The sequence below is a fragment of the Thunnus thynnus genome, chromosome 4 (assembly GCF_963924715.1).
Source record: "Thunnus thynnus chromosome 4, fThuThy2.1, whole genome shotgun sequence".
In the NCBI taxonomy this organism is placed as follows: domain Eukaryota; kingdom Metazoa; phylum Chordata; class Actinopteri; order Scombriformes; family Scombridae; genus Thunnus; species Thunnus thynnus.
Genome location: NC_089520.1, coordinates 11522303 through 11546204, shown reverse-complemented (window position 1 = coordinate 11546204; position 23902 = coordinate 11522303). Strand labels below are relative to the sequence as shown.

At 40.2% G+C, this 23902-nt stretch overlaps 1 protein-coding gene across 3 annotated transcripts in view; it reads left to right on the top strand.

The window, feature by feature from the left end:
* The window catches only part of nav1b (neuron navigator 1b), an 89229-nt gene that overhangs the window by 39442 nt on the left and 25885 nt on the right, over window positions 1-23902 (top strand). For all 3 annotated transcript variants that reach the window (XM_067586686.1, XM_067586685.1, XM_067586684.1), the window contains exons 5-7: window positions 3297-4028; window positions 9736-9838; window positions 11711-12070. In XM_067586686.1, the coding sequence (XP_067442787.1) occupies window positions 3297-4028; window positions 9736-9838; window positions 11711-12070 (1195 nt within the window). The remainder of the gene's footprint in view (window positions 1-3296; window positions 4029-9735; window positions 9839-11710; window positions 12071-23902) is intronic.

The window sequence follows — 23902 nt, the reverse complement described above, 5'->3', positions numbered from 1 at the left end:
TCTGGCTTCAACCACAAGTTAGCCGGAAAATGAAATATATTGTTGTTTTTAATGATGGTTCCATTCACTTGAACCATCTGCAGAAACAAAATCTCAGTCAGAATCTTTGGTGAGAAATCTTAAAAGTGACCAAAAGTTTAAGAAATAAGAAGAAATGTGTGCTCCATGATTAATACAAGACAGCAAGTTAATCACTCTGACAACATTTAAACTCAAACATGGTTTTACCTTGTTATTGTTTCCAGCAGTTTGGGTTTTATCATGTATAGACTGTGGAGAAAAAACTCTCATAAATGTTCAATCTTCATCCCTCAGGCTGCTCACATTCCAGCAAGCTCAATGACTCCATTAGATCTCTATTTAGAGGTCTAATGCACACACACAATCTTTACATATGCCTTTTAACACCACGCTTGTTCTCTGCTGTTTTCCCTTTTCTGGAGGTCTCCCTGATGTTCTTGAATCCATTGTGTCATCATTGTAGCTACACTATTGCAGCTGAGCAGCCCTAAAATGATTACACGTGCTGTCCAGGGGGAACTGCGTAACAGACAGCTGTGTAACTGTCCCATCACACTGCACGCACACACACACACACACACACACACACACACACACACACAATTACAGTACTCAGATGGCCAGAGAGTGAGAATCAGACCCAGATGTGAAAGAAAGCAAATGAAAGATGCAGCTCCACCCTTCACTCTCCTGAGAGCTGGTAGCATTGAAGGTTTTTACATTTACAGAATGAACACTACATTTTTAAAACTCTTAGTGTTCAGTGTAAAAGGCACATATCACATATATTTTGTTATACATACACATATGACAAAAATTACAGATAAAATATTATCCCTGTTAAGCCTCATGGGCATGATGTTGAAGCCTGGTATTGCTGACAACAACACTAAGTGACTAGCATGAGCGGCTCTGAGTTTTCCCTATAGGCACAGGGGTCATTTGAGCAAAATGCTTACTTCAGCATGTACACATGACAATACTAGCAGTACTAATATGAAGTGAGTATAATGTTTAGTGTTTACCATCTTAGTGTAGTGTGCAGCATTCACTAATTAGCATTAAACACAAATACAGCTGAGGCTGACGGGTAGGCCTATATGTTGTATTTGGTCAAAAATAAAAAGTCAGGTGGTCACCAAAGTTATTATAATTTATCCTGAGGTGGACATGAATGTGTGTACCAAATTTCATGGCAATTCATTGTATATTTGTTGAAATATTTCAGTCTTTACCAGCATTACACAGACTGACATTGCAGTCCCTGGAGCAAAGCAGCTAGCGTGGCTAAAAATATCAACAACTCCTGATAGAAGGTGTTTGTTTTGTTTCCGTGAAATACAAACTGTGAGTGAAGATGTTCTTATAAAAAGGTCTATGGCTTTCAGAAAATATGGCATGTCGGAATTTGTTATCCTGTGATTCGTTAAGAAATTCCTACTCACCAAAACAAATAAGCTATTCAGTGCATCATGGGTAGAGTCAGCAGGGGAGCCCTGGAACTCGTGATGAGGAGGAACAAGACTTGACATTGTTTCCAGAAACTAATTGCCAGATCAAACAACTACTCACTAGTCCATGAGCCGCCCCAGGTGCCCTGAAACCCATATAAAAAAAAAGCAGTGGAGTGTGTTGTGAATCCATTGTGAGAGTAAAAGAGGAACCCTCTGGGCATTGTAGCTAACAGGTCACTCATATCCAGTGGATTTGCACCATGTAGCATGCTCTTATTCAGGCATGCTGTGTAGTGGAAAAGAGCAACTGTTCATCCACTTAGTAAGAATTTTAAAAATCTATTCACAAGAATTGGATTTATTTGGAAAATACATTTTATTTAATGTTTGCATGATAAGAAGTGGGTTATATCACAGTAATTTATGGAAAAGGTAAATGTTTCTTTGGCAGCTGTGTTTGTGCAGAGCAGCGAGGTCTGGTGCAGATGACATGCAGGCGATGAGAGGGTGGTTTCCATGGTGCAGCTCTGCATGCGAGCGCTGCAGAGCTTCCTCATATCCTCCTGAGAGATGGCTATGTGGAATATCTTAAAAGATGATTACACTCATATGTCAGCAAAAAGAAACAAAAAAACAGTGTGTGTGTGACTGGATACTCGATTTAATGTAATTGTGTGTGTCTGTGTGTGAGTACATGTGTCTTATACTGACTTGAAGATATTTCCAAAGTGTGGTTTTGGGTGTGTTACTTTTGCTTACACTGGCACATCATGTCGCTTGCTCAGTTTGCTGAAGTGAAGTCACCCATTTGGCTGAAGCAATTTTTGGACTTTTAAGACAAAAACTGCCCAATATTTTTTTCATGATTTCATCAAGTTTCATTAGAATCCACCCATTATTTACATAAGTCATCATTATTGATATAATATGACAAGAATACAGTAGACTGTGTGTGCAGGACAGCAAATTGCTGATATTTAGCATATGATTTATCCAGCTGTAAATCTGGAATTGATATTGTAAGGAAGCTCAGACGGGATCAAGAGATAATCTGGTTGCTCCAGTTGTTGCATTTTGTGGGGCTTTGACAGTGATCATAATTCATGCCACGGTGTGTAATTACATATCTAAATGTGTATCCATCCACACGTTAATATCAATACTCTACAGCTAACATCACAAATCATGCATCATGTTGAGTGCAACAAACAGGGAACACTGGAGGTGAGGAAGGGGGAGGGGAAGAACAAAGGAATCAGAGGAGATGGTGGGAAAATGTGGAGACTGGTGCCTGGTTTTAAAAGCCACACGATCGTTTCTCATCAGTCTCTTGCATTTTACATATTCTGCTGAGACACAGCAAAGCATCTTTAAATGCAGAAAAAAAAAAAAAAAAAAACGAGTGAAGGAGGAGGGAGGTTTGGGAGGGAGGATGGGAGGGAAGTCGGAGGCGAGGGAGAGGCAGCAGAGAGCAGGGGGAGGAGGGAGCGTTGTTGCGCCTGCCGCCGCTGTCATTCTGCTGCTGCGCGGTTCAGCGGCAGGAGGGTGCGCTGAAGGGAGGAGTGTGGAAAAAACGGAGGAAAGGAGGACGGGAGGGAAGGAGAGAAAGGGAGCGCCTGGGCAGCACTGCAACAGCTGCAGCTGCAGCAGCCTGTCAGGAGGAAAGAGGGAGAGAAGGAGACAGAGGGAAGAAAGCGAAGGCTGCAGGATTGCCTTAGAGGAAGCATTTTTATGTATGCTATTTTTTTGCACAAGGAAAAAGGTTTGAGTGAGGAAGCCTGTTTTCTCCCTGCTGATGCTTTTCTATATGGTCTCATGCAGGAGGCATGCTTGGAAATAGTGTGAAAGGCAGAGAAGGCGATTTGAAGATGGAAAGGACGGATAGCACAAAGGCATACGGCCAAGCAGATGGCAAAGGAGTTGGTATGGCAGCCAAGAGGGCCAAGTCTGGGGTGCCCCAGAGCACACAGCGGGGTGAACTAAAGGTTTACCGGGCGGGTAGCTCTGAAGGCAGGCTACCAGTGTCCTCCAATCTCCGCAAGCAGAGGTCTATGACAAACCTGGCTGTACTCACTGATGCTGAGAAGAAGTTGCACCTTTACGAGCCCAAGTGGTGTGATGACATGGCCAAGCCTGGAGCGGGCCAGACCAAGACGGGCAAGCCAAAGACAGCAGGGGGTGGCAGCAGCGCCGTAGGGGGTGCCCCTCTCTCTCGAAACCTATCCAAATCGGAGCATTCGCTATTTCAGGGTAAACCGAAGCCCTTCAGCCCTCTGGCTGCTCCCTCTTCCCTGAACAAGCAGAGCCGCATACCTCGTGGTCCTTATGCTGAGGTGAAGCCCCTGAGCAAGGCACCTGAGGATGGGAAGTCTGATGATGAGATCCTCTCCAGCAAGGCGAAGGCCAACGCAAAGAAACAGGGAGCCGGAGCGGAGTCGGGTTCTAAAGGCCAGGGGGAGGAAGGGGGTGACAAGCCCTTCCTGAAGGTGGACCCGGAGTTGGTGGTTACAGTGCTGGGCGACTTGGAGCAGCTCCTCTTCAGTCAGATGTTAGGTGAGTACAGCAGAGCGATCTTGATACCTCTACCACCCCAGGAACCCTAAGTGTGGCCATCATGTGCTACAAACCAAACGCCCCGCTTGTGTGTATCTCAAAGTCGGCAGCACGCCCCCTTATAATGCAGCCAAAACACAGCACCTGCTTGCTGCTGCAGCCCCACATTTCCCCAGAATGGATTTTATGCAACTCATCGACTGAGGGGGCAAAAACATGAAGACGTTCTCGTTGTGCTTTCAAGCATGCTTTTCAAACCTTCTCATTATTTTATTGAATGCTGCCCTCGCTCGGCATTTTCACATAAAGCTGAATAGTTAGTAGAAGGAGAATATGGATCATTGTCGTTGTGCTCCATTGTTCTTATTCCCTCAGCATGTCACTCAGGTGTCTGGGGCTTGGTGGCATTGATTATGTGAAATATGCTCGCTCTCTATCATAACATTGCCGGCTGATTGCATGAAAAAAAGCCTGAGGGGTTGGGGATTATTACCAGCAGACTGATCTCCTTTCTAAAGCTGCCGTTTGCTGCAACATGTGCTGATGCACTCGAGGGTCCATCCACTGCTCCACATACGCTTCCAAAAACCAGAGATGGGAAAGAGGGCATGCCATATTGAATTCATTTTAGGCACGCAGGCACCTATTTAGCATCCTCCCAGCTCCATTCATCTGTAGAGCGCTGACAGATGGTTTACACCCTGTGTACAACAACGGTGCAAATGGCAGAGAAAATGGCTCTGGAGCTGTAGGTCAGGGGCATCGATAGGAGGGCTTCATGAATAATCGGGGTATAATCACATGATGGTGATTATGATTCTGATGATTCCATCATTTTTTTAAATGTGTTTTTTATTTGGGTATGAAAGCATCCCCCTGTGTTTCATTGCAGTTGCAGCATGTATCTGATTATGGCCTGTATTTCAGTCAGGAGAAGGTATCATCGTCTTTGTAGACTTTTAGATCCAGTTGTCCTTTTCTATTTCCTGGAGAGTATATTTTAGATCTTAGACCTTAGTTATTTTAGATTTCAGTCTTTAGATTTATTGGCTACTTAAGTAACTATTGGATAAGACAATTGTTTTGCAGAGATTAAATCCTTTCTGTTGTCAATGCATGAATCCGCAAAAGAGTTACATTTTAAACACCAGAGTCCTGGTTTCTGATGACACCTCTCAAAGTTTTTAAAAACTGGAATATTAGAGTGCTTGTTTCTCACTTGTCTGGACATTGCATTAAGTCATTCTCCTAAAATCCCATCATTGACAAATCTGGTTCAAGCATGTCATATTCCAACAAGGACTTCATGTCACATTCACTCCAGCAAAAATGAATAATTAGCTATCCCATTTCCCCAGTATCATCAGGAGTGCGTTTTCCCTGTTGCATCTTAATGAACGCATCTGTGGTGATTTAATCTGTTATCCATGCTTCATTACTCCATATGGACGTCTATCACTCATGTTAGTCACGCTTAAAGCCAAAGTAAGAAAACAACACAGGTTCTCACGGATGGCCACATGTGCACTGGCATCATTAGGATTTTTTTGTGTGTTTGACTGTATAACTACAACCAACATTGCTGAGAGCTCTGCAGAATTTGGCACCACACCCATGTCTGCTATATTAACCTAATTGCATAAAATTTCCAGCAGTTTGCAGAATGCTTCAGGCTGATGTGTCTTTTCTCCTCAGTGTAATCCGCTGACCTCCACAATGTTTCCAAATCAATTGAAGGTCATTATTAAAGGGGAGTTTATCATCTCAATGAATTATTTATCGTCATTTAAGATGATAATCCCATGCGAGCCTTTGACCTGAGTCAAGTACTTTGTGACCATGAAAGGAAAAACAGCCACCAAAATGGGCAGAGCACACGGTGATGGAAAAGCAGGAAACAATCACAACACTGATTACTGACTTGCATTAATCAGTGAGAGACGGAGAAAGGTTCTTTAATTTCAGTGATAGTGAGGTTTTGTACTCATGACAACATTGTCTGAACTCTCTTTTCTGCATGTCAGACGACCACCCTGAGAACTTTTTTGTCTCATATCCTTTACTGTACATGTACAGCGGACGTGGTTGTTACTATAAAAAGATCTTTTTATACATAGTCCGCTTAATGCTTAATGCTCTCCTTCCGCAGAGTATCTCATTATAAGCTAACTGAAAGGATGTTTTTATTTCTGAAGATAGAGGGACTTTTTGTTTACCAATATGACATCAAGAATGGCGGACCTCGTTAATAGGCTCATTTATTAAACTTGCCATGTGAGTTTGTGTACCACGGCTGTCATACAACACTGGAACATTGCATACCACTGTCTCATCACAAGACAGGGCTGCAGATGCACAACAAAGTAAAAATCTTCCATCCAGATCCAGCTCAAATTGATTTTTTTATGCTTTTTTTTGGATTTTCTCTTTTAAATTCTTCCTTTTCACATGGAGCAGTTGATATTTGAAATGTCCGCTGTGTAATAAATGAAAAAAGACAAACCTCAAATCAGTTGCTTGCAATTATTTTCAAAATGATGAATATACTGTGACAAATAGATTCCAGGTCATTAGGACGACAGATTTGTATCCATGAAAAGAGCAGGAGATTAGAGTAGTACAGACAGCAGCAGTTCCTGGAAAAAAAAAAACTCTCTTCTAGACAACAGAGATGAGCAAACCTTATTTCATCGTAATTATATGTGATCTGTCATGCAAGATCTCCACAAATGTAGCAATGGCCTACAGCTACATAGAATCATAGGAGAAAGGGAATATCGGAGAAGCAGAGGTAAATGAGGAAATATTGAAAGCTATAGGTCCAAGATATTGTTAAATTGTTAAGATATTTAAGTATTATTTGAATAAAACAGTTGAAATAGTCTGCAGCTTTGGTCTTGAATCTTTAATGCTTCATTCTGCCTCTTCCACAATTTTTAAATATGTAAGAAAGAGAAGTTGGGGCAAGATTGAAAGGGACTGTCTTTATTGACAAGTCAACCATCTTTTAGGAGCAGTGATTGTTTCTTGATCACAAAGTAATTGATGCTGTCAGCCTTCACAAAACAATAAAGCAAAGCTGCAACCTGATTGAATGTTTCAAACTCATAGTAAACAGTGAAACAGTTGGTCTCTGGCCCAAGAATCTCATGAAAGATTTGATTTGAGTGATAGGCATTCACTATGAGCAGTTTATAGAGAGCTCAAAAAAGCTCTCCACCTGACATCACCCGGAGTGTGTTTCATTTTGTTGAAGTGTACAAGTTATTTTCCCACCTGCGTTCACTCAGCTGCCATTGTGAGAGACTGTGAAAAAGCTCTAGGTGCATTTGAGCTTAAAGAAAGGCATCTTCTTCTTGTTTTGTGCCATAAAGCAATCTCTCTTTTACTGTGAAGTGTTTCAGGTTTCTTGTGAAATCTCACTCAGTGGAGTAAGCTTTAAAATGAAATGTAGATGCTGATCAAGGTTGTGAATCCTCTCACTGATTGGCATGTTTGTTTATGGAAATTGTAATGGAAATGATACCAATGTCTCAGTTTTAATCAGTAACATGGAGGACCTTTAATGTTGATTTAGTGGTGTTCATAGGGTTAATTACTGATGACCTCTAACAACACTTTAGAATTAATTTCGACATACCTGAGTCTGCCTCAGCACTGTGTCCATACAGAGCACTTCCTGTAGTGTTGCATCATTCATAGGTCTTTCCTGATTCACATCTGCTTCAGTATTCTGTCCGAGTTTTCCCCTCTGTGATAACTTGTAGGCATCACTGCAATGCAGGGTGCCAGAGGACTTGTCAGTCACTGCACAGGAACACTATCCACATTGAATAAAGTAAATACTCAAAACAGATGTGACACATGTGTGCTAGGTATTGTCCAGGATTCCTGGTTTAATATATTCCCAGGAATTCTCTATAAATTGGATTAGCAGTATCACAGAAATTCACATTGTGATTAAAAGATGTATTCCTGCATTCATTTTCTCTTATGTAATCACCTTTACTCTTCATATCAAGTATCACAATGGAAATAGGTCTTACACTTTATTGTTTTGTCCTTGATATTTGCTGGTGTGAGAGATTATATGTCTCTCCTTTCATAATGTCAAATAAACTAAACAAAATACCCGCTTGTGTCTATCCCAGTATACACTGGGCGAGAGACTCCCTACAGTCGATTGAAGGATTAATAACTGTAGAGATCAAGAATTTTGCGAAAACGGGATATTAAAATCATTCGACTGCTGCAACCAGATTCACCAAAGCTTTGATGTCCATCATATAAACAGGTGTAGTTATTCATTTGTGTAAAATGGAGCACATCTTTCCTTATCTGACTGCTGGATTTTGAATTTGCTGACAAATACTGTTGATGACGCTCATTGGGTAATGACAGCCAGATGTTATTGACTTTCACTGATGATTAGATCTTTTTTTTTTTTTTTAGACTTTGCTCGGGGTTTTTAATGTGTCAGTCAAGGTGCATTATAGAATCCCTCCTCAAAAAAGCAAATTATACCTGATTCCCACATGTCCAATATTAACTCCATATCTCATTCAGTTCATAAATCATAAATTACAGTGCTTGTCAATATTTCATATATACAGTATACACCTATAATGTATTATACTGAGGTTTCCTGGAGACTATCTATTGGTTTGTCTGCTGGTTTGTGAACCCATCAGTCTTTGGGGTCTATGCTATTGAAACCAGCTAATATATCAAAATTCTTCACCTTCTTTGCAGATTTGGACTCCTTGTATAACCAGAAAAAGGGAGATTATCATGCATATTTCTGAATGTGTAAACTGTATGTGTATGTTTGTGTGATATAGCTGCTTACAATTCACAAGTATACGCCCCACTGAATTAGTCATACATCCTCTTTATGAGAACATTATTAGATGTGTTTTCCCCTGATGTCCTCACCTCTCCTCCAGCCATTCCTGTTAATGCATTGAATGTTAATTTCTTCTTCCCCTAGGGGTTTTGCCACCACACTGCAGTGGAAAACCCCTTCTCCTTGTGTTTTTCTGACAAGGAGGTTTCTCTTATTTGTTACAGCTAACACAACAACACTGCTAATTGTGCTGTGATATTGATTTGACATGGTCAAGACCCACTGACTGTACACTTACATTTGCACGCAGAATGGTCAGAATAAGCTGACCTACAGTGAAATCCTTCTGGCATCAGTTCAGCTTCTAGTTAGCTTTACAACTTAAGCTGGATGGCTTTGAAACAATGCTCAGTGCAACAAAAAACAGAAGCTCTAGAGAGAAAAAACTGAGTCCTTTTTAAAGAGATCCTAATGTAGTGAGAATGTCAGAATACATCCCCCTGGTGGGCAATCTAAGTTACAGGCAACCTTTCAGTATTTCATTTTCAGGATGTACCATGTCAGTTAAGAGGGGGGTAGAGTGGAGGTTACCATGGTGAGGCAACCTATGGAGTGAAATTTGTCTGCCTAATGATGTGAACATACGGTGAATGTGTGCTCACCAGGAAGACACTTGTCACATCAGTCCAGACACAGAAAATACGAGCAAGAATACATGCATGGGGAAGGAAAAATGTGTGTGTGTGTGCGTCCATGAATTCTCTCTTAAAACACAAACCACAATAAAAGGGCAGCTTGTATGTAAGTTTTATTTGACAGTAAATGTTTTATAATCTTTTGTTCTGCATGACTGTCCCACAGATCCTGAGTCCCAGCGGAAACGGACCGTGCAGAATGTCCTTGACCTCCGCCAGAATTTGGAAGATACAATGTCAAGCCTGCGGGGCTCTCAGCTTGGCCATAGGTGAGTGCAACACATGCACATTTTCAAATTGTGTATTGCTTCATAATGGTGTGTCTAACGCACTGGCTAATATCACATAACATCTTAAGAGAATGCACATTTTGCTCATGAAATCACAGGATGAAACCATGAGCCAAATTCTGTCTTTGGTTTAACCTGAAAGCAAAAACACATTCTCATATGAACAAGCAACAGATAGCTTGTTGGATCGATACATAACACAATCATATGTAAACAGTTGTGCTGCGGCCGCTTGGAGAGTTGCCACCTGGTGCACATCTGGCTTCCATCCTTGTTAAATAGGCCGTCTCTGTTTCATGGTCATGACTTCATTCTAGGAATCTCTGTTTGGCTCTCATAGGCAAAAAGCCCAAGCAATAATTTGTTGCAACAACCACAACATAACCAGACACTGATGGAGGAAAGGTCTTAATTTTATCTGGACATTAAAGTTGAGATTTGATATTATGTGTAACGTGAATGCAAACAGAAACACATTTCTGCTCTCTTTAAACCTACATTAATGAGTATTTTTGATATAACTGTACCATTACATCAATCATCTGTGGGAAATTATAAACCAATTCCGCAACTATATGAAATTTTTTAGCCTCTTTTAGCTCATTACGTTGGTTTTACACCCCCTAATGTGAGTCAGAACTGTTCCTATCAACCTCTGTTTGCATCAGTTTCAAGCCAAAACCTCTGACAATTTTAAGTCTGCCAAACATCAAATGGTTGACAAAGTTACTGGTGAAGAGCTGAATATTTTCCTCAAACCACATAAACTACAAGGCCTATAAAATACCAAACTTATATTGTCAGGTGGCTAGTAATATGCTAATGTTGCTCTCTGTCTGCTGAATGTGAAATTAGACAGTGCCAGTTGGTTGCTAACATGTTCTGATCATTTGTGATCACATATTGGCTTATATAATATAAAGCCATCTATCTGACTAAACAGTTGTGTTTTCTCAGGTTGGTAACAAAGAGCAAGCTATTTCATCCAATCAGTTAGAAAACGAATGACCAAACACAATCAATAATAATGTGTATTGCATCAGTTTTCCTGCAATATTTTATCGAACTCTGGAACCTGAGCATCTTTATGTGAGCTACATGTGATAGAAAATCCTGAAAACCCTTCTTAAAAACAAGCTACTATGTCACTCATTGACAAAAGTAAAAATTCTCAGTCTGTCACTTTCAGTACTGGAGTGGATCCATTTAGCCTCCATATTGATGAATAATCCATCAACAATGGCTAAAAATACTCTCGTGGTCGTAGCCATTGCAATATTTATTTAGGCGGGTTGGTACATCTAGTTATGTAATCGGCAGACACAGAAGACGCTTCCAGCCATTTGGAGAGGACATTTCTAACCCTGACCCAGTTACAGGAATGAACAGGAAAACTTTCATGTACTCGATGCAGAACAGTGGTAAGGGGTGTGCTGCTATAAGCAGCAGTATTTTCGGGTGTGGTCATGTAAAGCAAAGTCCTTGGTATGACAATGATAATGACTGGTTAGTGTGAATATATCGCCCGGAGAGACAGATGCCATGTTAACACAGAGATATCAGGTCATAGTTCTCTTTGTCTTTGGGTTCTGAGAAGCCACATTTCTAGCTACAGTCACTGAAGACAATACAGCACAACTGCTTATCTGGGTCAACAGCAACTCAATGCCACTGTGGATTTCTTTGAAGGACTTCTGACAGAGAAAGAAAAAATGTTCTGCTGGGTTCTTTGGTCTCATTCTTGCACTGTTGTTGATATACTGATTTTGTGAGTCAGTCTGACAAGACTGTCAGCTAAATTCCTCAAACTGAACTTGTAACACACATTATTCCTTCCTTTCAACTCTCCAGCTGTCTGGACAGCAGCAGTGTGGGCTACGACAGTGACGAGACCAACGCTCGCAGCATATCCAGCCTGTCCAACCGCTCTTCACCTCTCTCCTGGCGCCATGGCCAGTCCAGCCCCCGTCTTCAGGCGGGCGATGCCCCGTCCTCCACAGGTGGAGGTTATCAGGGGAGTAAGACTGGTTCCAAGTATACGGCCCATACGATGCCAGCTCGCTGCTCCAGTCGTCTCAGCAGCACATCTCGTATTGAGCTCATCGAAGGGCTGGACGTTGATGACGCCGACCTCAAGTCTGGTTACCTGAGTGACAGTGACCTTCTAGGAAAGAGCCTGCCGGATGACGACGACGACAACCTGGCTAATGGGTAAGAGTATCTGAAGATAAGCATGGGTTTAAGCCTCCTGTTTCCATGACAACATGAACCAATTGGCGACTGCATATGGCTGTGTGCCGGTTTGTCCTTTTTAGAGTCTACCTTGTGGCTTTGAAAAGGTCAACTACTGTAAGAGTTGTTGTCAAATTGCATTTAAGTCACAATAACCAATAAGCTGATTGGCATCCTGCTATAATTGACATTGTTACATGCTGCATTTGAGTAGTTAATTAGGTTACATAGAATATATGCATTTTGATATTCAACTTTGATGCAAAAAAAAGAAAGAAAGGAAACTTTTCATGCATTATGGATTCCAGCTTCGTGCTGGTATCTGATGTTTGCACTTGGCAGGAATATCAAAGAGCTTTCATCAGCAGTCTCTGCAGATTCTTGCTCTATTTCTCAAAGTACTCATGACATTGTCTCTCTGAAGGCTGTTTTTGCTGACTGTGAGAGAGAGTGCTTTCAGAAGTTGTTCACTGAGGAAAGAATTTGAACACTCATCAGGTGTCCTCTCAGTTCCACAACAAATGCAGACTCATCTCCAACTGCTATAAACTGAACAGTGTTTGAATCTTTGGAACGTGTCAAGAGAAGCAACAAATACGTTCCAAGTTACATTAAATGTTTTCACAGGAATGCAGCATCTAATAGTAGCTCTTCCTTTACCTCTTCTGCACTCCTTTTTATTCTCTTCACCCTCGCTGCTCTCCTCCCACGTCCTTTGTGTCTTTACCTAATTCCCTCTCCCAAGTTGACAGCTGACAGTGAGAGTCAGAGAGGAAGAGAGAAAGAATCCAGGACAGTTCTCCAGTGTGGTTTAGCAGCTTTATCGCTGTTGCACATGCAGTGGGATTTAAGCTCAGCCTCTGGAGCACTCGCTAGGCCCTGCAAGCCAGGTCACGTTCTTACTACAGAGTGCATTAAGTACAAGAAAAAAAATAGATGAGGCACATTTTAGAGCGATAGAAAGTAGAGCAAAGAAGAAAAAGTGTGAAATGGAAGTGGGTCTATTTAAGTGAAGTTATAGTAAATGTAGAATTTGAAGATGATGTGAATCAGTAGCAATCTTATCTTGCTGTTCTAGAAATGATAAAAAAGAAGTGCTGTATTAAAATAAGAATGGACAACTAGCTCCATGTGTAAAGATTTAGCATTTTGGGAGGAGAGAGGTGAAAAAGATCAGACGGCAGAACCCTGATAAGGTTAGGATTAAACAGGGATTATGTCATATGGGTCCGTTCCTCACAGTAACATCCATGCACTCGAAATCCATTTAAATCTGCCCTGTATTTTGTCCTGTCGCTTGCTGCATCTGCTCTGCTCTGGTGATTCAAATGAATGTGAGAGGTGGACGTGAGGGCCTCGCGTCTGCTTTATAACACCACAGGCAACAAAGATCCAAATCATTTTATGTAACCATTTTTAAAAATGCTGCATCATGCTCAGTGTTCAGCCACCTAGTAATTCCCGGACAAGCTTTCAAGGTGACTGTGAGACACCCCGATGGGAACAACTGCTCCCCGTGTTATTACACCAGGAGGATTATGGGTGTGTTGGCATACATACATGCTATGGAAGTGTATTTTCCTATGTGTTATCATGGGAGTAATAATAGGCTATTGTGGCTGCCAAGACACACAAAGATATGGAAATAGTAGGTGCTATTTTCTCTCAGACCTTGAGTAGGTTGTTTTTCCTTTAACTGCTCTTATTTGTATGCTATGCTGGTCTGTAATTGCTTTCATTTCAGTGGAAAGTATCCTTTATTCCCCTGCAGGAATACTGGAATGCCTGGTGCTTATGTTCTCCATATCAAGGATTTATCCTGCCTCATAAATTCACCAACATCCTAATGCTGTAGATAACTAGTTATTCCGGTTTCTAGAGCAGCCACAACAGCAGCACATGCTTTGATTTTCTTCTTACAGTATCCTCTTCTGTGATACATTTGCATTTCTACTGTACATCCCCTGTCACACACACTCACAGTACAGCTCATTGAGAACCATTAACTAACAGCTCTTGAAAATAGATCAGGCTCCTCCTGCGTAACCATGGAAACCAGCTGGAAATCGGCTGTAAGGAGAGGTGCAATTTCTGTTCCCTTTCACTAAAGCCCCAGTCTTACATTTCATACATTTCATTGGTCTGAAATTAGCTTTAATATAAGTATGTTAATGGTACAGTGAGACAACTCAACTCAATAAAACTGTTCTACGTAGTTTTTAACATTAACATTAACACATAATTCTTTGATAATGTTTGAGACTAGTGTATGTGGCTCAAAACAATCCGGTAACAGATAAATACCTAAATGTAAAATAATCAGACACAGGGCGTGTTGTTTATGAACCTTTATATGAGACAGTGGAACAAAACAGGACAGTAACACATCGCTAGATGTCTAATGGATATTGATTAACCCACACCAGACAGTACTGGCCATCTAAGGCTGAATGTGTACACACTGACAGTAATCACTGCTACTGTGTGTCTGCCTCATCAATAATGTGATACTACATACATCCCAGTCTCATTGAAAGCTCCAATATTCATTTCTCGACACAGAAACACACAGCATAATAGTAGGCTGGCTTGTTGCAGTTAATGATCATTGGATGTCTGAGGAGAATATATACCTACCATGAATACTAACTTCTTTAAAGCTGCACCATGTAGTTTTGGCCATATAGTTGATAACTTTGTCTGCTGTTTGGTGCAGGGCAGGTAGCAGTTAATAAGAGCTTGTTTTCAAAAGACTGCTGCCTCTTGTTGATTAGCAGCTTATGCAGGCCAGAAATAATGAGCTAAAAGAGGCTTAAAAGCTTTGTAGAGCTGCAGAGTTGAGTGAAAACTTTTCAGAGCATTTGTCAGAAGGAGCGAACCCTTTTCACATTACACATTTAATTCTACATTAATACAAAAAATAATGATTAATGCGACTTTGAAATGCTTGGACTTTTATAAGTACCACTTGAGTTGTTTGTGTGTTAATTGTGTGGTATATCTTGAAGCTTGATATGCGTGGGCAAGCAAAAATATTAGATAGACCTTACAATAACAACTTTATCATATGCACACTTTATCAACAACACTTTAAGTTTTCATGAAGGTGGTATTTATCAGGATCGTTGGTATGGGATTGCGTTTTGTAGGGTTTCTATTTTTTTGGTCATTCAATGCACATCCTCAGACTGCAGGCATGGAAATATAGAGGGTGGTTTACATTAAATTACAACTAAAATTGCCATAATTATGTACAGTACAATATAAGAATCATAGGCATGTTGTGATGGCTTCTTATTTTGCCCCGACCACGTCAAGAATCATAACTGCTTTCTGTGGTTACATTCTTCACACCATATTGGCAAAGTTTAACCATCACTCATATGACATCATCCTACTGCAAGCCACGTTTTAAAAGGATGGTTTATGGGTAGAGCAGTAATCACATTATATTGCTGATATATGGTTGGTTTTTCCATTTCTGGTATATAAATTATGACTACTATTCGGCGTTCAGTGTCATTTTAGTGGTGTTCAGTCAATTATGGTTGATGTTTTACAGGCACTCAGCTGTAGTGTATGTAAGCATTTTGGTTCAGGTTAACTTTTCATGTCTAATACAGATGTTGAATGGGAAACTTGCTTTTTTTTCCATTATGTCATTTAGTTGATGGGATGAATGCAAGCCTAATGTTTGTAACAGAACATGTGAATTTCACAGAAGGCCCATCTGCACGAATATGAGAATTTTATCCGACAGATTTACGTATTATCTTGGCAGATTCACAGTTTGAAAAGTCCCCTTCTACTCAAAAATGTGTTTTGTTTATTGTGACTTCACCTGGATGTTTGAACTTCACTGTGTAGAATGATGTATGTGCAGAGTTTGACACTGAAGGGCTTTTTTTTTTTACATTCATCTGCTGAAAGTGGAAAGTTTCTCTGTGCTCATTGTAAAACCCATTTTAAGGGGCAGGGATACGAGCATGATTTGTGACATCACAACTGGTTTGGAGCCAGTCATGATCCAAAATACAGTTTACAGAAGTGTGATGTAGAAACCTGAAGCCTCCAGTGCACATACACTGACAATGGACTTTTCAGTGATGTAGGAGACATCTTGTGTCCAGCAGGAAAACTTAAGAAATAAAATATATTTCCATAATCATAGATTCAGAATTTTTAATGAGGGAAAAGAAGTAGATGACATTTTAAGGATTTTAACATGATAATTATACTCTTTTTGTGGAAAAACCATATCAGACACACATTATTGTTCCAACCAGAGTATTTTTATATGTCTTAATACATGTCTGGAGGGGAGCTTTAAATTGGAAGATCTCACTGAAAAAAAGGAGACGCCTTTTAGTGTTTGGTTTGGCTCCATACTGTTTGGCTGACTAGAGAGAGAAGCAGTGAAAAGCACTTAGCTGCAATAAATGTTATCTATTGATGACTCCAATGCCTCATAAGAAGATGAACGGCTGCCTCACTTCCTGGCTAACTTGTGTTCGATTAGTTTTTATCCACAATATGTTTTGATAGTTTCTTTCATCTGTCTCTATGAAAACCTGAAACACATATACCAGTAGTAGGTGAATGCCAAGAGAATCATTCTTCTTTATCTTTGTGAGGTGCTCGAAATGATGACATGCTCAACGTGCACTAGCAAGATATGAACAAAATAATCCATCATGTGTCATCCTCTTAGAGCCTTCTATGCAAAAATATGTGCAATGACAGTTCGTGAAACACAAGCTAGTTTGGAAGTAGGGTGTTGCTTCAGCTTTCTAGCATTGGTTAACAATCAGATTTGGCCAGTGTTTGCTAAAACTGCTAAATTTATAAAATGTTTTGGCTGACTTTTGAATTCCTTTTGGCATAGCTTCAGTAAAAGTCACTGTGCAGTAGCCAAGCTTAGACATACAGCCACTATTGTACACTGAAACCTGCATTCATTGCCTAATGTTGATATGGTGAATGCGTTAGCACACAGTTGCCTATTTACATATCCAGAAGACATGGAGTAACATTAACATTCATTTAGTCCAATATTCACTCTCTTTTTAGGTCTGTCTAAGTCTCCACTAGCCTGTAATTACTCCACTATGTTCACCAGCTAGTCGCTAACTTTGTCAGCAGTTTGGTGCTGAGCCGATAGCATACAATGGGTTTCATCCAAGATTTTTTGCTGAAAACAGCTGCCTGCTGCGGTTGGACACGATGCTGTGAGAGCCAACCAGACTGTAAAGTTGCAGCTGTAAAACCAAAACAATGGTTTAAAGATGTTGAGATGCTCTATAGTGCTGAGAGGAACTGCAGAGTGAGATGACAATTCTGAATGAGTCACTATGAGCCATGCCTTTTACACACATGTAGTCATTTAATCCATTGTTAGTATAAAAATATTGATTACAGCAGCTTTAAAGTCATAACATGTACAGATCACGGACATTATCGCTGTGATTATTACATTATGTCTGCTGTTAAGTTAATCCTGATGATACATCATGTCTCTCTTAAAACTGTGCAAAAGTGCAGATAACAGAAATATCAAAAGAGAAAGCATATGTAAGTCTACATTTATCTTCACCTTATGCCAGTGCCACTGTGTCTTCTTTCTGATGTGTATGTTGTTGTTGGAATATGATATATGATTATAATATAAGATTTTATATAGAATATTGTATAGATATGATGTAGAATATATTTTTAAAAAAAATAAATCTCTTTGAGATAAATAGTACAGATGGTTCCATCTTTCATGTGTTATTCATCTGGTAAATTTATTACATCTCATAGCGGTACCACATGCTTTTCATAGCTTCACACATGAAGCAGAACAAGGCACGGTTCCATCATAACTGGTGCATATAGATCACATACTGTGGAAGTAGACAAAAGGAATGTGAAACAAAATGGCTCGATTCTCTCTACTGTCCTGTACAGTACTGTTGTCATGTTCTCTATAAGGTAACAGAAGGTTTGGGGCAAGTATGTGGACATCTGGAGATCTAGTCTGTGCCAAGTTGTGTTCCTCTACAGCAGCATAAAGGCAGCGATGCAGAGCAAAGAGAAAGGAGGCTGGTTCAGCAGCATCATACCTCTGATCATGCGGCAACAAGGCTCGGGATGTGCTGCCATGGCAACCATCTTCCACTGACCCAGTGATGGGCTGCCTTGTGTGTCAGTGTGATAGCTGCTGAACGGATGTATGTGCGGAGGATGTGTTTGCGCATAGGCTGGGGTTTGTGTGTGAGAGGGAGAGAATGAAAGAGACACAGGGTGAAAAAGAGGTGAAAAAGAAAGAGAGACAGAGTGACGGAGACAGACAGACAGAGAGAGAGACTAGTGTGAGGACTGCAATTAGATTGTTTCATAATTGGTGGGGGAGAGCTGTTTGCCTATAAAGCGATTTGTATTTTTGCCTGGATTTATAATGGCACGGTTTGTGGAAAATCTTTTTTTTCTAAAGATGGTTTTTGTTTGGCTCAAGCAAATTCCGTACTGAGCACATGTAATTCTTTTAATAGTAATAGTGTACAATAAAATATTACAGACAAATAAAGATACATATTTAACCTTGTTAAGCACTGAACGCATGTTATTGCTCTCTTAGTCTACATTACAGTATATTGTCAATAAGCCAATGGCTTAGTTTGCTCCTCTGGCAATGTCATTTCCATGGTAACCATAATAAAGCTTCACCCATACTAGTGAGTGGATTTGTTCAAAGCTTGGCATATACAGTATGAAAGTATTTGTAGTTTTCTAAATATTGGAATACTTAACAGCCTCGCTCATGGAAACTATGTGTATCGACAAACACATTCTGTAATGCACAAAGGGTTTACTGTAGTCATCTGATCCTGCACCGCCGGCAGTCTGCATTCAGTTTCCTTTTCCTGGCCGGGTTCAACCTTTCTATAGTCACTGAGTGCTTCCCTGACTATTGAAGCCTCACACATTTTCTGACCCACTTAAACCCATCTGTACAAAAATTTTGGGCTTTGGCTTCTCTGCTCTGGTACTCCGCAGGCGCTGCTGGGATTACAGTTTAGTGAGGCCACTGCTTGGGGTCAGTCCTTTATGGGCTACGGTTCAGTAAGAAGGGATGTGGTTTTCCTGCCTTTGGATATAACACACACAAACACACATGCTCACAGGAGGGCGCACACAAATACTGAAATGCTTAGTTAATTTGTAATTTGCATATGTTTCAAAATCGTTCACAGAAGAGCAATAATAAAAAACACCATCTCCATTATACCTTGCTGCGTGTTACTGTTACCCAAATACACAGGCACCCAAAGTCAGCAGCTCAAAGACATCTGGGGTCAATATGGAGTTCTCCCCAGCAAGGGTCAGTAAAATACTGGATCAAGAAGCGCCCCCAACCCCCAAAACTATACCCGCATCTACATCCACCAGCACCCTAAGCCACATAAATAATGGACCATTACAGAAGCACCCCAGGGAGCATGAATCATCTGTGTATAATGTCTGCGTGTGGTCGTCTGGGTGTGCAGTTTGGATTCCATCAGTGTGCAATACTTAGTCCTGGGTGGAAAATGTGATACATCTACTGTTTTGGATCACAATATATGAACATAGGATTCACGTGGTACCTGTTAATCCATCATTCCCCATTCATCACTGTGTTTGTTTGAAATTGATAGAGAATTGTTAGATTATCTGCATTAAGTATGACTAATGACGTCTGGTTAGTTCAGATTAGTTCATAATATATGGTTTTATGTGTTGGATTTGGCTCTGCTTCGAGTCTGTTGATACTGAAGTTGCATTAATCAGACAGTAGTCACTTCAAGTTCAATATTCAAGTGCTATATCAATGAAGTTGATATGAGTTATCTGAGATAAAAACAAGAGCACAGTACAACATCATGAAACAATCTAATACACCATATTCCAGACTATCAGGCTGTACATGTGGCACCACATGAGACTGTGTCTCTCAGGATGAAGAGTGCATCAGCTGCATTGTGGGCTACATCTGTGGGGGGAAGTTTCCTGTCTGAGGTTCATGGAGACTGTACATTCATTTTCCAGTCCAATAATCGGACAGCGAGTCCATTTTCTGGGGCTCTGCAGAGACGGAGCACCTACAGTCCCAGACGCAGCCACTGATGCATCTCAGACCCATTTACTACACTGATATACCACTGCTCTGCAATGAGGGCCAGGCAGTCCTATTTGCCTAGCTGCAGTATGGTCAAGCTCGATACAGATCAAAATCAAGCACCAGGAAGATCAGAGATGTGCTGAAGCAAAAAAGCTCTGCTGGCTATACGTGTAAGTCACTGAACACAGTGCTTTCACGTCATGCTGTCTTTCTTAAATAACTTCCATTTTGTACTATTGAATTGAACGTTCTGAATAGAAGAATGTGCGCTCTTTCTCAGCAAGGGTTTAAAATCCAGTGAAGTCCTCTTTTTCTTTTCAAAATGTCAAGTGCTCATTTTTTTCTAAATGCCATGTGGTGCCCCCATTAATACACAATTACAGAGCAATCCAGACTAAACTGCAGCAATAGGAGGCCCAGCTTTAACTCATTGTGCCTCCTGCTGGAAATCTAATGTCATGCCACCACATGGACACAGGCTGTATAACAATTTACTACTAAATAGCTGCCAATTTAGTGAACTTTAATATATAAAATATATTCCGAAAGTAATTTAGAAAATCTGAGTTTTCCTGTCAACGTCCTTTATTGCCTCAAAAATCAATCTACTTTTAGACTCACATATTGCTGCACAGTCTACTGCACCAGAGGCAATATTGATAGATCAAAAGCCACAACAGTAAAGGTCAGATCATGAAAATGGTTTCCTGTCTGCAGCAAAGGTCTTGCTTGTGCTACGACCTCTAACAGATGGCCTGAATCTCCATTTTAACAGTTTGTAAATATCCAAGCCCACTGGTGGCAACATGACTCAATGGCCTTCCACGTAAGCAAACACACAGAGGATGTTTCTGACACAAGCCATTTGGTTTTAAGTGTAAGACAGCTGTTATGGTACAGTACAAACATGACTTCAAGGCTTTTTAGATGACTGATTGTTTAGTGGCTCTGTGGCCCAGCTGAGATAAACAGGAGACGTGAGAAACACTCCTTTTTTTTTTTCTTTTTTTTTTTACTGTAAACATTACTCATTATTCTAGTGAATGAAATATACATCCAAGTTTCGGTTTTGCTATTAGGAAATTAAGTTTTGGAAGATGTTTCATGTTGTTTGTAAGCAAAACAAAACAAAAACAGCAACCAGCTGTTTTTGCGTGGTTCTTTTTCAGATGATGATGATGATGAGAGTTGATGGTATCAAAAGATGGAGGTAGACTCAACAATCTTTTATCAAACTAGCAGCTCTTTCTGTTAAAGATATTTTCAGGAATGCCTGTATGTCTGGTGCACGCACTGACAGCAAAATGGCTGCTTAATTTGAACAAAAAAGCAAAACCACAGGCATCTCAAATTCCATTTATGCTGACTCCATATTTATATTGCAAAATGTGGACTGATGTGGAAAAACATCCTGAAAACTGTAATACATCACAGGGGGTCAATAAGTTCTCATGTTTGCAATATAAACCGGTGAAAATCCTAAAATGTATGCATTTTCTGCATCTTTGCGTTTTCTGCTTTGATGTGGATTCATGCCGTTTGGTCACATACACTCCTTTGTTGCTACATTTTGAGTCAAAATGGTTTCAGCTAGAGTCAGACTGATCCAATTTGGCCTAAGATGTGGACTGGGTGTGGGACTTTACCTCCTGGAGTGATCAGTTTACAGAGCAGAGATCTGGTGAGATCATCACCATGAGACTGTTCCACTGCTAATGAGAGGGGAAGGAAGGTTTTCCAAGGCTGCTCTCATGCCTCACTGGAGGTCCTCGTGTCATCTGTGGCTTTGCGGTTGCACTTGCACTGATTCAGGCCTTACCTTGGGCTGAGTTTTTCCAGCTAGGCCCTCGAAGGTAATGAATGAAGATGGAGCACGTTTTATTTTTGGGGATATTTATCTTTATTTAATCATCTCCTTAATAAGACTCTTGGTTCTGTCATAGTTCAGTTTAATATGGAAGTCCATTATTGCCAGGAAAAGAAAAAAGTAGCTGAAATGTTATAAATGGCAAAAATAAAAATACTCATAAGTCACAGTTATGAGAAAGTAGAAATCATGATGTTTATGACTTATTTAGTTTGTGGTATGTCATAGTCTTGACATAGTCAAAAACTTGACTACATAAAAATGAATGCTTAACCTAGTAAAGGGTGTTATTATTTTTACATAGAAAGTCATAATTTTGACTTAACATCTTATAATTTTGACCTACCATTAATAATTTAAAACCTCAACTACAACATTTGACATTTAACATTTAAAAAAGTGTTCACATGTAAAAACTCTTTCTTGAGAAATCACTGATATTGTTGACAGTGTTAGAGGATACGATCACAGTTTTTCAAGTCTGTCTTAAAACAGCAGTCAGATGCCCAAATGAACACTGAAAGAGGTTTTCCTCGCTGTAATCATTCCTCCTGTTCATACCGGCTATTAAAAGATCCCTTTCAAATGTGCTTTCAATGTAAGTGATGGGGGCCAAAATCCACAGTGTGTCCACACAGTCATTTTTAGCAAAAATGCATTTAAAAGTTTATTTGAAGTTTATATGAGGTTTCAGTGGTGTGAGTTAGTCATATCAAGTGGATATCTGCCACATTTACAGTCTCTTTAGCATCAAATTCCCTCTTTGTGTTTCCTGAGACAGTGTTTCCCTGTTGAGCTGCAGTGGAAGTAGAGTAACAGAAAGAGGGACTCTGGCACTAAGAAGACTGTAATGTTGAAAGATGTCCACTTGATTTGACTCATTTGGACAGCTGAAGCTTCATTGCTTAGCTTCAGATACAATTTTTAATTTGTTTTTGCACAGAAGGAAGGCTGTGGATTTTGGCCCCAATCACTTATATTGTAAGAGCATTATGAAGGGATCTTCTAATGGCCAGTATGAACAGGAGGAATGATTGCAACAAGAAAAACCTGACTACTGTTTTAAGACAGACTTAGAAATGTGTGAACCTGTCTTTCAACTGTTTACCCTGGAGTCGGTCAACTTCACATCACTTAGGCTACTGTGAGTAGGCTAATTGGAGAGACTGATAATGTTACTAGTGTCCAGAATACTCGTCACTGATAGCCCGCATATCCAAAATTATACTTATTTTCTTACATTTTTTGAAATTAATATAACATTAGCATAATAGTCTATCACTCCTGTGGTCTTATTTAAAGGACGACTCCATCTGCGATCCTTTCTGGGTTTATCAATGGAAATGCCCTCTCAACCGTTAGCAAAAAACAGCGTTGTGGTTGATGTTGGAGTCATTTACTGGTGAGAGAAGAGAGCTCAGAGTTTATTTTTTTTAAACTTTTAGCAGCAGCAACAGCATGTGCTCAGTCCATCTCTGTGGCTATACTGACTAGGGGGTTTATATCAGTTTATATGTTGCAACGTCATCATGCAGAAACCTACATCAGGTCACGTGAGAAAAGTTTTCAGAAGTACAGTACTTGGGGAAAATGGTATTTTGGTGCTAAAACATAGCTACGTACTTAGACCAAAATTTGAATTTTCGGATTTGAATACATATGGAAAACTAACGTGAAGTTTCAGGATGATTAAAAAAAAATACCCGCCCTTTAAGATTATAACCTATTTGTATATGTATGTATTGTGTTTGTTTGTAAGCTAAAAAACAAACAAACAAGCAAACAAACGTAGGGGCCAGTA